Here is a 14602-nt window from a genome sequence, read left to right on the forward strand (position 1 = left end):
AAGGGAGGAGGAAAGGAGGGAAGGGAGGGAGGAAGAAAAGAAAAGAAAAAAGAAAAGAAAAGAAAATCACAGATCGTATCCATCAGGATTCTTGGTTGCAAGCAATAAAACCTACCATTTACTTTAAGTGGAGAATGGTTTTATTGAGGGAAAACGGGTGGTCCACAGAAGTACCTAGAAAGCTGGAGGGGCTGCTTGGAGAGCAGGAAGAAGAGGGAAGCCTTTGACCCCCAGCCAGCATGGTGGGTCCTGCTGCTACAGAGCTGCATGAGAACCTGGCACCATCACGGGTGCCGCTGTCACTGCTGTCCCTGGAAGCAGCCGTCCCTGCTGCTGCCGCTGCTGCCACAGTTAATTCTCCTCCAGCCCTGCTCCTTTGTGTCACTAGCTCTGCATACAAAAGTCGAAACAGATCCATCTGATTTAAAGCATGTGCTCCCAAACCAGATGCCAGGAAGGCCAAGGAAGTAGGAATATGGGGTTTTGAGCTTCTATGTGGAAGGTGGGCTCTGCCCACTTCAAGAGGGGGGACATTCCTGAAATATTTGAAAGTTGTTTCAATGCTGGAAAGCCCCCCTCCCACACCCGAAATCTAGCTCTTTGGCTCCTAATATCAGTGCACACTCAAATTTTCATCATCACACCTTGAAAAAAATGTTTAATCAGGTGTGGTAAGACATGCAGACACATAAGTGACTGTCATAAAGGAAGGAGTTTATACTCACAGATCCCTAGAAACAGGAGGGGTGGCACATCCCCGCAGGGCCACACAGAGCAGCACCAGGGAGTGTCAGGAGGTGGAGGGCACAATGCGGGAAGCCTGGCCCCGAGCCTTCATGAGGTTTCCCGGGAAAGCCAGCGCAGTGCAAGGAAGCAGCTTGCGATGAGATAGTTTGAATAATCTTGGTGGGCTCTGGGCTATAGGGGTGGTCTGTGATTGCCCAGTACCTGGCTCTGAGGTGAATTGGAGCAGGAGGAATATTGGCTCAGTGTGTGAGAATTAGACAAACGGGGTTGTTGGAGATACTGAGTCAAGATTGGGCAGAGGGCTTGTACTATAACTTTAGTGCACCTGCAAAAGCTGGTTGCAGGGGAGATATAAACAATGCTGGCTGTTAGTTTGGCTCTGCACATAGTGGATCCCAAACAGACAAATACAGAACCTAACAGAATGTAACCATTCCTCACACAAGCAAAAAAGGCTCCCCTATCCCCACCCTAATTCCACAGGGATAGAATCCCAAGTCTCACCAGTGACCATCCAGCTCCAAGTCCAGCCTCCTGCTCTAATTCTATTCTTGCTCTAATCCTGACACTGAAGCCATCTTGAAATCCTGTTTTCTATGGAGTAAATGATAATGTTCACCCAAAACACACACATAGAAAGTAATGGGGTGGGCAGAAAATGAAATAAATTAGCAAAGTCAGTAAGAAAATACAGACAGGTACAGTGCTCATTGTAGTAATAGGTCATGAGGTTAGGGTCTGTATGTATTGCTTTCCTCTCCAGCCATTCTCCAGGATAAGCATCCACCGTATTCCATAAAAGCCAGACTGCTGCCTTCTCAAGCATGTAAGGCATTCACTACAATCAACTTGCCACCAAGTGAATAATTTGAACCTCTGGGCTCTGCCAGCACATCTAGAAACCAGGGTTTGCCACTGCTGCTGGGAAAATGAGCATTTGGGCCGCATTGGGAACAGCTTCTGTAATCGGAATCACTTAAGTTTACAATGAACCACTGACGGCCTGAGACCCATCTACCTAAGGTAGCATTTGGTGATATCAAAATTACCACTTCTCCGTCCTTACGGTGTTTGCTGGTGGCCCTAATTCTTGGGATTCCTCTGGAGACATTGTATTAATTGCATTTATGGTTTTGTCAGGTAGGGGGCACTACACAGCTTCCTCTTGCTTCCTCCTTCAGCAGATGGATGATAGACGTGTGCCACTGATAGGTTTGGATTTGGGTTGTCGCCCAAATCTCATGTCAAATTGTAATCCCCAATGTTGGAGGTGGGGCGTGGTGGGAGGTGATTGGATCATGAGGGTGGATTTCTCCCTTGCTGTTCTCATGACAGTGAATTAGTTCTCACAAGATCTGGTGTTTAAAAGAGTGTTTAATCTCCCCCTTCTCTCTTCTTCCTTCTGCTCTAGCAATGTGAAGATGTGCCTGCTTCGCCTTTGCTTTCTGCCATAACTGTAAGTTTCCTGAGGCCTCCCCAGCTATGCTTCCGGTACAGCCTGCAAACTGTGAGCCAGTTAAGCCTCTTTTCTTTATAAATTACCCAGTCTCAGTATTTACAGCAGTGTAAGGATGGACTAATACAGCCATGTACTGAGAAGTTTCCCTAACTCTGAGCTTGGGACCGAAGGTCCAAACCACTTCCTGCACTTTCCAGTAATTGAGATGATGGTTCTTCCTCACCAATGTACCTCTCACGGTCTTGGAAAAAGAAGTCTCTGATGAGTCCTTCCATATCAGGAGGAAGGCGAGCAGATCATATATTAAGCAATCCATTCCAATATTCCTGTTCCTCCAAGTCTTCCATTACATTGAACTAATTTCTGGTATTTCATCTTCACTTTGCATGGACTACCAGTTGAGCAAACTGTGAGTACTTCCTTCAGCTGTTCGACTTTATAGACTAAACCCAAATTTTAAGAAAGCACACCCCTGTTAGCCAAACTCTACTTCAGCTTTCTGTCCTTGGTCTAGGACCTTAAGAATCCATTCCTGTGTATGTTCACCAGATTGTGACCACAAACAAGCAGCACCTTTCAGACTTGGGGTGTGTTTTATGTTTCTTATCAGGTTTTCCCATGCCCCACCTGCCAGGACATGTGGGGATCTGACTCTAGTTCAAGTCCGGAGGCAGGGAGGGGTGAACCATGAAGAAAATGGGTTTACCTGGGGTGTGTGGTATATCCTTCAGGCAAGGATATAATAGGAATTTCAGCTTAGGCAGGAACGGGCTCACGAGGCAGAGAAAGAGAAACATTTTTCATTGATAAGGAAGTCTCCATGGCATTTATCATGGAAACCTTCCCAATTCTTTTGTTGTTGTTGTTGCTGCTGCTGCTGTTGAGACGGAGTTTCGCTCTTGTTGCCCAGGCTGGAGTGCCATGGTGCGATCTCGACTCAGCATAACCTCCACCTCTCGAGTTCAAGTGATTCTCCTGCCTGAGCCTCCTGAGTCGCTGGGATTACAGGCATGCGCCACAATGTCCGGCTAATTTTGCATTTTTAGTAGAGATGGGATTTCTCCATGTTGGTCAGGCTGTCCCCTTTGTGAGGCCCTCTTGACATGGAAACCAGAGACCAATGTGATCTGCCTGCAGTTGACTGTGGCCAGAGGACACGCATGAGGAAGACTACAAAAGAACTCATTTAGGAAGAAGAGACTGGCCAAGATCACCAAAAGGGTGACTGTAGATAAGAAGAAGAAGAGATCCAAGGACCAACTTTTTATTTAGAGATCAGCACAATGACGAGTCTGCAAAGGAAATCAGGCAGGAGCAGCCCGGGGGAGAGAAGGAAAGGATCTCAGAAGCCAGGAAAGACAGCCTGCTAAGGAAGAGAGAGGAGTAGCTGGGCCAAAGGCTGCTGATAGGTCAGGTGCCATGAGGACTTCCATTGTCCTGTGGATTTAGCCATGTAGAGGTTTTTTTGGGACGTTGGCAAGATGACTTTCAGCAAGGAGTAAAGACAAAAGCATGATTTCAATGAGTTCAGGGGCGAATGGGCCAAGAAGGCTAAGTGATAAAAAGCAGAAACAATTCTCTCACAGACTTTCCCTTTAAAAGAGAGAAATACGATGGTAACTGGAGGGAAATGTGAGCTCAATATGTCATTTTTGTTGGTATGAGAATGAGATGATCCCGTAGAGGAGATAACCAACAATGTGGGAGATGGGGGATTGTCCTCTTGCCTACAGGCGCACCAAATCTACTGCCTCAGTAGAAAGCTGGCCTCGGCTAAGAGTGGTGGGGCCTGGACATTGTGGCAGCAGGGAATCTGCCTAGGTGCAGGTAGGTGGGTTGACAGGTGGCTGCGATCCAGTGGGTTTTCTGATTGTTCCAATTTTCTCAAAGAAATAGGAAGAAAAGGTATTGGCTGAGCGTAAGGATAAGGGAGAGAGTATTGGAGATGCAAGCAGAGAAGGGAGCTTACATAGTCTTCTAGGAGATTAGGAGAGAAAACAGATTAGAGAAGAATAGTAGAATTAGTGGGTCTTCAGGGACAATTCAGGAGCTGTGATGAGGGCCAAGAAGCATAGCTGCCTGTCCTTGCCCAGTGGCACAGGGGAGGAGGGGAGAGAACACTGAGCATTTGCAAAGACTGTGGTGGGGGCCAGGCGTGCCGTGGGGGTCAGGCATGGTGGTTCACACCTGTCATCCCCACACTTTAGGAAGCCGAGGCAGGAGCTTGAAGCCAGGAGTTTGAAACCAACCTGAGCAATACAGCAAGACCCCATCTCTACAAAAAATTTAAAAATTAGCCAAGCACAATGGCATATGCTTGTAGTCTGAGCTATTCAGGAGGCTACAGTGGGAGGATCGCTTAAGTTCAGGAGTTTGAGGTTACAGTGACGTAGGATTTTTCTTCTCGATCACTTTGCAAGCTGGGGACTTCCTGCCAGCGACATCCCACCCAGGTCCCGCTTGGCTAAGCTGACGTGACCCAGCTTGCCTGTGTTATAGCTTGTACCCATGTTTGGTGGTTCTCAAGCTCTTGTACTGCACCCAAAAAGAATGAGGATATGCTGGACATTGAGGGGTGAGAAGGATGGAGAAGAATCTTATTGAGTGATGAAACAGCTTTCAGGAGAGAGGGGACACGGGGGTGGTCCCCCTACCCAAAGGTGGGAAAGTCCCTTGTGTGGCTGGGTCTGGGGCCTTTTATGGACTCAGAATGGGGAGTGCATGCTGATTGGTTTCTGAGTATACAAAAAAGGTTAAAGTGAAGACACACTCAAAGGTGGGCATGACAGTGTAGAAAACAAATTAGGAAAGGGTAGGTATATGTCTAATAGGTGCAGGGTGGGAACAGTCAGAGGAAGGTGTGCCTAACAGGAAGACAAATCTGGTCTGGGGATTTAACTTGTAGTTTGGTGTGGAGGCTTTAAACTGTCTTCGGCTTGGAGGTGGGGCTTCACCAGGGACCCGCCCCTATCTGCCAGGGCGTTTGGCTGCCTCCTGCTGCTCTCTACAGTGAGCTAGGATCATGCCAGCTCACTCCAGCCTGGGTAACACACTGATACTCCATCTCAAAAAAAAAAAAAAAAAAAAAAAAAAAAAGACTGAAGTGGAAGCAGGTTCCTCAGGGCAGAGCCAGGTTTCAGGTACAGCAGGAGGGGAAGAGAATGGAAAAGAGGTTGAGGAAATGGTGAATTTTGCTGATGATATTCCCAAGTTCCAGAAAGTTCCAGATGGCACAGTAGAAGAGTTTTTGGAGTTGGTGAAGAGTGAGAAGTGTCTACTCTGACTGACGTAAGCACAGAATTTGAGGGCAGGATATCGGTGAGGGCCCTTGGGAGCTTGGAGAACTAAGCCTGGAAAATAAGAGCAAGGCCATTGCCAAATTCATAGCACAGAAATGGACTTGTGAAGACACCACTGCTGTAGCTGGGTGCTGAGGACTTCGGGGCCTGCACCATCCCTGCCAGCCGGGGATCCTGGCCGCTGCTGCTGCTGCCCTTGAAACCGCCGACCGACACCCTTCTCCTCTGGCCTGTTTCCCTCATCTGCTCCCACTGTAAAGGCTGGGCTGGTGTGCCTGAGTTGCTGAGTCGAACTCACAGGCCTTCATCCTCACTTCCACGCAGGCTGGGGAGTGGGCACACGGCATTTCCAAATTCTACAGTCGATGCGGTTCTTCCTTCTACCAACATTCATAAGGCGGGCATGCGTTATCGGGTTTTCATTATAACCACAGAGCTTCCTCTCGGTCATATAAGCAGAAAGGGGTTTATTATAGGACATTAACAGCTCATAGAATCTCAGGGAGGACAAGAGATGCAGTTCTGGAAACTATATAGCCAAGAACAGCACAGTGACTGCAGGCCACTCTTGGTGCAATTTTAACAAAGCTACCGCTGTGCCCCAGCATGGGCACCAAGTACACTCAGGACCAGAGTGGAGAAGCTCCATCACAGCCTCCCCAGAAAAACTAGAGGCTGCTGCTTCTGCCTTTGCTGAAAGAAAGTTCCCGCGCACACAGCTGTGGCTATGGGCTGCCCATCTCCATCTCCAAATCCCTAGTGAGTGTGTGCCCCAATCGGCAGAGCCCGTGCACCTGGCCAGCATTAAGGGTGCCTGGACAACATGTTGTTTGTGGATTCTACTGTGAGAGGGTAGAACTCAAAACAGTAGTAGCTCTCAAACAGTGAGAACTATGAAAATAGAAGATGTTCAAAGGATGTTGTGTATCTCTGAAGCAGAACTTCATCACTGCCAGGTGGAATTTTCTCTTTTCTCTTTCTTTCCTTCTTTCTTTCTTTTCTTTCTTTCTTTCTTTCTTTCTTTCTTTCTTTCTTTCTTTCTTTCTTTCTTTCTTTCTTTCTTTCTTTCTTTTTCTTTCTTTCTTTCTTTTTCTTTCTCTCTCTCTCTCTCTTTCTCTTCTCTCTTCTCTTCTCTTCTCTTCTCTTCTTTTCTTTTCTGAGACAGAATCTTGCTCTGTTGCCCAGGCTGGAGTGTAGTGGCATGATCTTGGCTCACTGCAACCTCTGCCTCCTGGGTTCAAGCAATTCTCCTGCCTCAGTCTCCCAAGTAGCTGGGATTACAGGTGTGTGCCACCATGCCCCGATAATTTTTGTGTTTTTAGTAGGGATGGGGTTTCCCCATGTTGGCCAGGCTGGTCTCCAACTCTTGATCTCGGGTAACCCATTCGCCTCAGTCTCCCAAAGTGCTGGGATTACATGCGTGAGCCACCATGCCCGGGTGGAATTTTCTGTATGTAAGAAAACGTTATAGATGTTGGGAAGCTGGAAAATGACAAATAAGAAAAATGACAAGTAGCCGCCACCACTATTCCCAATCTCATTCTTTTCACTGCCCCAGAAGCCACGAGCCACTACTATTTGAATTCATTATTCCACTAAAATGGAAGATCCTTGACGGCCCCTATATTTATCTGATCTATTTAACAATTGATTCCAAGTGCCTAGAACAGTGCCTGGCACATAGAATGTGCTTGATACATATTTGTTGATGGAATTAAAGACACTCGTTCATTTACTGCATTGAAAAAAGGACAAAACTTCAAGTGGTTTGTAGTTTTAGAAAACTGCCAGAGGTAGCTTTACTTTGAATTGGATTAAAGTATCTACAGTAGAGAGAAGCAGCAGTGTAAATTCTTCCCTCTCAAACCCTAGTGGTTAAATAGATTTTATAAAATAGGGTTAGACAATCAAGGACTAGCAGGAAGTAAGGGAAGGCATAGGAATGGCAGGAAACCCAAAATAAACCTTAATGAGGTCACTGTACGTTCATTATGAATTTAGTGATTGAAATCAGGTGTAATTTATAAATTTTCACTACTACATTAGCCATCTTTTATGATTAATGCTATCACCTAAAACATATTTCATAAATATTAAAATTAGAAGACACAGGGGTTAGGATTTACATTTCAAAAAGCCACCCAGTTCCCATAGCCCTGCTGGGTAAGCACTTATCTCTCTACCTTAGTAGCAGAAAACACAGGAGAAGCACGACCCATGAAAAAGGGCAAAGTGCAATGAAATGTAATCAAAACCTTTAATCTTTGCCTAAGCCATTCATCCAGAAAGTTCTATAACTCACAAGGCATTATAAAACATTCCACACTAGAGCTATTTACAGGTTAACCGCTCCTGAATAAATAAAAGTTCATGTGATAGCTTCATGGCTTTCTCTTAACCAAAGAGGAAAGTAAAACTCATATTTCTACATTTTTAAATTTTTTGTCTCAAAGGGGGGCTTTATGAAATCTAGTTCCGTAGATATGTTGTTCCTCTACACTTTATTGCTTGTATAAATATACTTATGTATTCATAAGCAATACTGTGCTAGATGCAGAATTCAGATGCAGGCTACAGAAATCACTGTAGCTATTTTAAACAGAAAGAGAAGAAAGGGATTTAAGATGAGAGACTACAAACCTACAAAATCTTTGAACAGAATGGAGGAGTGAGCTCCAGACTGGGCCTTTAGGAAGGACTCCCAGAAAACATCACCATAGAACTAGAAGCTGCTATCTCTGCCTCAATCAGCGGCCCACCACTAGAAACACGAACATATGGTTTGGCTGGGAGCCAAGGATCTGGAAGCAACTCTGTGGTCTCGGGACTGAGCCACTGAGTCAATGGGGATGCCAGTTTGTAAGATAGGGAGTACACTAGGAGGAACAGACGTGGGAAGTAGAAATGGAGCAAGAGTTCTGTTTTAGCCATGATAAATTTGAGATGCCTGTTAGACACTCAAGAGAAGATATTGAGTAAGAAGTTGGATTGACGTTGAGTAAGATGTTGAGTAAGAAATTGGCAAGTCTGGAGCCCAAAGGAAACTCTAAGCTGAAGATTTAATTTTTTTTTCTTTTTTTTGGAGGTAGAGTCTTGCTCTGTCACCCAGGCTGGAGTGCAGTGGCACAGTCATGGCTCACTGGAGCCTCCACTTTCTGGGCTAAAGTGATCTTCCCATCTCAGCCTCCTGAATAGCAGAGACTACTGGCATTCATCACCATGCATAGCTAATATTTTATTTTTATTTTTTATAGAAAGGAGGTCTTGTCTTGTTGCCCAGGCTTGTCTCTAACTCCTGGCCTCAAGCAATTCTCCCACCTCAGCCTCCCAAAGTGCTGGGATTACAGGTGTGTGCCACCATGCCCAATCTGGAGATTTAAGAGGTTTCATACTATATAGGTCAGGCTGCAATATGCTTTCTATTTTTTAAATTCAATTATACCTTTGAGATCAACTAACTTCATGAGAACCAGCTTACTGTATTCCGTTCTCTGCCAATCTTTCAGTCTTCAAATCCAGAGTAATCTAGCTCCTACCACAAAGGGCCCACAAAAAGTGTTCTGAAACATCCAGTGTCATCCAAATTCAAAATTGGACAGGTTTTTTTTTTTCAGTTCTTCCTGTAACATTTGGCAGTGTTGGACACTCTCTGCTTCTTTGACAAGAATCTCAGAACACACTAATAACTGCTCCAGGCAGGAGCCTAGAGGAGGTTACCAAGCTAGAGAAGGAAGCAACAGCATAGCTTGCCAAGAGCAAACAGCCCAGAGGAAACCCATGGCTCTGGTCAATCCTGTTGTTGATTGCTAGATCCAGAGACTGTTGTAGACCTCCCAGTTGCAGTGACGTATCTGACAACCTCTCACGAGGTTCTTGAAGCTCAGTGGTAGAGGGTATGTTGGATAAATCCACAGAGACACATTCAAGAGTAAATTCTCCCCTGTTGGAGACCTCACTCACTCTGTTTGGTCTTCACCAAAGACATGGTTGTTAATTCACGGAGCTGCACTACAACAGCTCAAGGACTCCCAGCCAAAGTTCTAGTTTTTCTAGGAATATAAATGAGCCAGTAGTGTGGAAATCGGTGAATAAAAACAAACCTCGCACATTTTTAGACAGAATTATTACGAGTAGCATGTACAAAAGGAAAACAATAGCATACAGTTAGTCCTTCTAAGCCTCATTCCACAAGAGGTTGAATCGAAGTATTCTGGCCTGGCACACCATAGCTGGAACATCATATTTTATTCTAGAAACACATTTGCCTTGGCAAAGAAGAGCGTGGCTAGAGTAGTGGTCAGGATAGTGAGGGATCTGTGATCCTTCGTTCTGAATATAGGAAAGTCACTGGATATGCCCCCTCCCTGCCGCCCCAACACGGTCTTATGTTTTGAATCTAGAAGTCACTGGATATGCCAACACACACACACACACACACACACACACACGGTCTTATCTTCTGAATCTAGAAAAGCCACTGGATGTGCTGACACAGACACAGACACACACACACACACGCGGTCTGTGGCCTCTTTTCCAGGCATTCCAAGTCCGGCAACTTCGCAGGGAGATGTCAGCCCGTCCAGGAAGGCCCAGGCCTGGGTTTGCCTCTTCAAGCAGTTACTGCAGAGGCGTGGGGAGGGGGCATATGAGACTTTGGACTTTCCTTTGAGACAGTAGAAGGCATTACAATCGGAGGCGAGATTCTAGACTGGGGTCCCTGCCTTCCCAGTCTCCTCTACCTCTCCCTCTGACTCCCTTTCCCATGCCCCTCCCCCTGCCTCTTTCTCGGCCGGACAGAGTCCAGCCTTAACCCGGGCAGGGGGCGGAGCCAGGTTAAGGCGGCTTGGGGAGGAGACGCGGCCAGGGCAGGGGCGGGGCAGAGCCGGCCAAGTTGGGCGGGTCCTGCGCTCCGGACCCGGGTTAGCTGCGTGTCCGGGTGCGAGGCTGTAGACCCGCTGCCATGGCGCTGCGCGCGGCGGTGTTCGACCTTGACGGGGTGCTGGCGCTGCCAGCGGTCTTCGGCGTCCTCGGCCGCACAGAGGAGGCCCTGGCGCTGCCCAGGTAAGGGGGCCCAGCGCCACCGCCGCAGTGGGTCGGGGCCTCAGGAGGCAGGCCGGTTTGGGCTTGCGGCCCTGCTTTCAGATGGCTCCTGTGCCGGAGCCCTGCGATTCATGAGAATCATGAAACTGAAGACCTGGCCCTGAAGTCCCAGTGCGGATGAGGCGATCCGTTGTCTTTCTAAACGTTCATAATTAAACCTTGCTTAGGACTCCAAAATTGCTTTCTGTGAACTTTTCCAAAAGGGAGAGGAGTTACTCACGGAGCTTTCTACTGCTGCTGCGTCCTGTCTAATGGTGTAATGTCTAATGGTGTGGCGCTTAAACATGCGCGCTGAGATTCAGGAGAGAAGAAAGTTCTCTCCCCAGGTGTGGGTTGCAGGTTTACTTGTTGTGTAATCGCAAACTGCAGCAACCGCCTGAAGCCACATCATTGGGAAGTGGTAGATGGGGTGTGCAGAGGGAGAGTTCAGGGACTTGGGAAAATACCTGTTCTACTACATGAAGAAAACAGCCCACCAGAATCTGAAGCTGTTTATACAATATGGTTTCAACTATGGAAAAAAGGTACATGCAGAAAAATACGTGGAAGAAGTAGGCCAAAGTACATCAAATGGGATGAGGAATAATGTAATGATTTTCTTTCTCTCTCTCTCTCTTTTTTTTTTTTTTTGTAGTTTCCAACTTTTAAATTAACAAACAATGTATTATTCCTACATTCAGAAAGAAGTACACTTATTTATAAAGTGAAAAAAGAAGACCAGGCATGGAAGCCATTGTTCATATCCTCATTTTACATATAAGGAAACTGAGGCACAGAAAGAAACCAGCTTTCCAGATCGCATAGCTGTTAAAGAGCAGAGCCAGAAATCCAACCTCAGCGGTCCATGTCTGGAGCCTTTGCTTTTAATATAGTAAGGAAGATGAGATGGCAAGTAGCTTGAGGGAAAGGCCTGTAATCTCTGTGCTTTGGGAGGCTAAGGCAGGAGAATCACTTGAGGCTGAGAGTTCAAGACCAGCCTGGGCAAAATAGCAAGACCATGTCTTTCCAAAAATAAAAATAAAATTAGCTAGACATTAGTGCATGCATTTAGCCCCAGCTACTTGGGAGACTAAGGCAGGAGGATTGCTTGAGCCCAGGAGTTCGAGGCTGTAGTTGTGTCCAGAGTTGGTTCCTACTGGTGGGTTCGTGGTCTCACTGACTTCAGGAATGGAGCCATGGACCTTCGTGGTGAGTGTTACAGCTTTTAAAGATGTCATGGATCCAAAGAGTGAGTGGTAGCAAGGTTTATTGTGAAGAGGGAAAGGACAAAGCTTCCACAGCATGGAAGGGGACCCGAGCAGGCTGCTGCTACTGGCCGGAGTGGCCAGCTTTTATTCCCTTATTCTCCCCTCCCAGGTTCCATTTGTGTCCTATCAGAGTGCCCTTTTTTCAACCCTCCCTGTGATTAGCTACTTTTAGAATCCTGCTGATTGGTGCGTTTTACAGAGCACCGATTGGTGCATTTTACAGAGCGCTGATTGGTGCATTTTATAATTCTCTTGTAAGACAGGAAATTTCCCCAAGTCCCCACTCAACCAAGGAAGTCCAGCTGGCCTCACCTCTCAATCCCCCCTCCTTACAGGACATGCCACCTGCTATTGGGAACTGGGTGATGACTGCTCTAGCTACTTCCTGCTGGATAGGGGCAAAGAAGGGGCCCTGCAGTTGTAGTGTCCTGCAGAGGGGAACTCTCTAGGCCAGTCAAAGGGCCAGTGGGTCGGCCCAGGGTCCTTGGTAGAAGTTGTGAGTTGAACTCATTTGGGATTCTGTTTGTAAGACCATCTGTAGCTTGATGGCCTCGATCCTGGAAGAAACGAATTTGACAAGGAGGTTAAAAATACAGGGACTGAAGGCGAGTAATAGCAAGATGGCTGTCACAGGACCTAGAAAGGGGACAAGCCATGTCACCCAACTCCAGAGGTTGGTATAAGAGTTTGAAAGGCCTTGTCTGATTTCAGAAGCCTTTTCCTGTAAATGCCAGGGGGTGTCTTGTACTCTCCCTGACTGGTTAGTGTGAAAACAACACTCTTCCCCTAAGAAGGTGCAAAGTCCTCCTTTCTCAACAGTGAGGAGGTCTAGGCCTCGGCGGTTTTGGAGAGTCACTGCTGCCAAAGAGTCTATTTGGGATTGTAGAGTAAGGATAGATTTATTTCTTGAAAACTGCCTGAGGAATCCTTTCAGAGTGTGTGGTAGTGGGATAATGAAGTAGTTAAACTGGCTATACTGGTTCCTGTAGCAGTGGCCATTCCTAGCCCTATAAGTAGGGGTGTTAGTTGTATGGCCCTGTGCTGACAGACTTGAGCTTTGAGGGGTACTAATAGGGTCTGATTTCCTGCGGCAATGTCAGTGTTGGGACTTACGAAGACTAAGGTGCAGGTGCCTGTCCAGTTGGTGGGGAGGCAGATATAGGTTGAAGTTCCACATAAGAATATGCCTTGACTGGGTAGACACTGGTTGTGTATGTTAAAAAGGTGGGTGAGTTTGTTGTTTTCATTTTCCTGCACTCCTAGATTACTTGCCAAGGTAGCTCCCGTGAGCGGCTGGAAAGGGGTGTTGGGAGCAAACTGAGTGGCTCCCTGTGTTCTTTTTTCCCATTGGAGAAGAAAACGTTTTGTATCTACTAGGAAACATTCAAGAGAGTAATTGAAAGAGGGATACCAAGGCATTCACTAGTGGTGGGGGCGCTGCTGCAGGGGGTCCAGGGGTGAATGGTCATGCAGGGGGTATGTTTGCCATTACCAAACCTGGACTGTTTGTTAAGCAGGGAGGAGGTGATGATTTTTGGGGGCCCTGAGATGCAGACAAGCCATCTGAATGGAGCTGTTTGGGTGACTCGGGAGTTACTATGATCAGCTGGGGCTTGAAGTTATAGGGTGTGATTACACTGATGGGATAGTAGGTGCCCTAGGGGCAGTCCTGATAACAGGTTGCGTTGGATGCATAAAGGGGCTTGGAAAGTTAAGACGGTATTCATGGTTACAGGGTCTTGGGTGGGCTTTTCCTGAAGATTGTGGCCTCCTGGCACAGTGAAGGTGATATTGTCTCCCTAGCACCCTGGAAATTCCCTGAGTTACCGTGGCTTTAAAAGCCAAACGGTTGTTGCTTTGTAAGCTTTGGGGAAGCCCAAATCTAGGAATTATTTCATGAATTAGGACTTTAACCACTTTTTGAGCCTTCTCTGTCTTTCAGGGGAAGGCTTCTATCCAATTTGTAAAGGTGTCAACACAGACCAATAAGTATTGAAATCCCCTTGACTTAGGCATATGGGTGAAGTCTAACTGCCAGTCCTCGAGGGGCCTTATGATGAACCAAGGGGTTATTCCTTTGGCACACCTCACAGGTTTTGACTACTTGTTGGACGGTCCGGAGGAGATTTGGCCCTGTAAATAGGGATTTGACCATTTGATGAATGTTCTCAATACCCATATGAAAAGTTTGGTGGAAGTTCTTAAGTATTTTCCACTGGCTGGCTTCGGGTATGAGTACCTTTCCCTCTTCTGTCATTAACCACCTAGAGGGGAGAAAACTATGCCCCCGTGAAAGTCCTCATTCTGTTGTGGTTGGGGAATAATGGGGCTTAATCTTTTGGAGAGCCTTGTTCCATACCAAGGGTCCTTCCCTAGGTATTTCTAATGGAAGGTTCCACCTGGCAGCAATTTTGGCCTCAGCGTCTGCCTGTTTCCTTCTGCCTTTTCTCCTTCACCTTTTTGATGGCTTTGGCAGTGTAAGACTGCCACCTCCTTGGGTTTTTGCACTACGTGCAATAACTCCGTAATTTCCTTGCGGTATTTAATGGGGGTTCCCCCAGAGGTTAGGAACTCCCTTTCTTTCCATATTGCAGCATGGCCATGTAGGATTAGATAAGCATGCTTGCTATCTGTATGCACATTTATTTTTTTTCCTTTTCCAGTTCTAAGCCTCGGGTAAGTGCCACGAGTTCTGCTAACTGGGCACTGGTCCCTGGGGGAAGAGGATTACTTTCAAGTACATCACT

The 14602-nt window shown here is 46.7% G+C and overlaps 1 protein-coding gene across 3 annotated transcripts in view; it reads left to right on the top strand.

Moving 5' to 3' along the window:
• Positions 1–10390: 10390 nt before the first annotated feature.
• Positions 10391–14602, top strand: part of EPHX2 (epoxide hydrolase 2) — a 55760-nt gene continuing 51548 nt past the window's right edge. Inside the window, exon 1 of one of the 3 annotated variants that reach the window (XR_012093669.1) lies at positions 10391–10569. Coding sequence is in view for 1 of the 3 variants with exons in the window: in XM_007961995.3 (XP_007960186.3) it covers positions 10469–10569 (101 nt within the window). In the remaining 2 variants the exon portion in view is untranslated. The remainder of the gene's footprint in view (positions 10570–14602) is intronic. The other 2 variants (XM_007961995.3, XM_007961996.3) reach the window with 2 other exon arrangements.

The sequence above is a fragment of the Chlorocebus sabaeus genome, chromosome 8 (assembly GCF_047675955.1).
Source record: "Chlorocebus sabaeus isolate Y175 chromosome 8, mChlSab1.0.hap1, whole genome shotgun sequence".
NCBI lineage: Eukaryota > Metazoa > Chordata > Mammalia > Primates > Cercopithecidae > Chlorocebus > Chlorocebus sabaeus.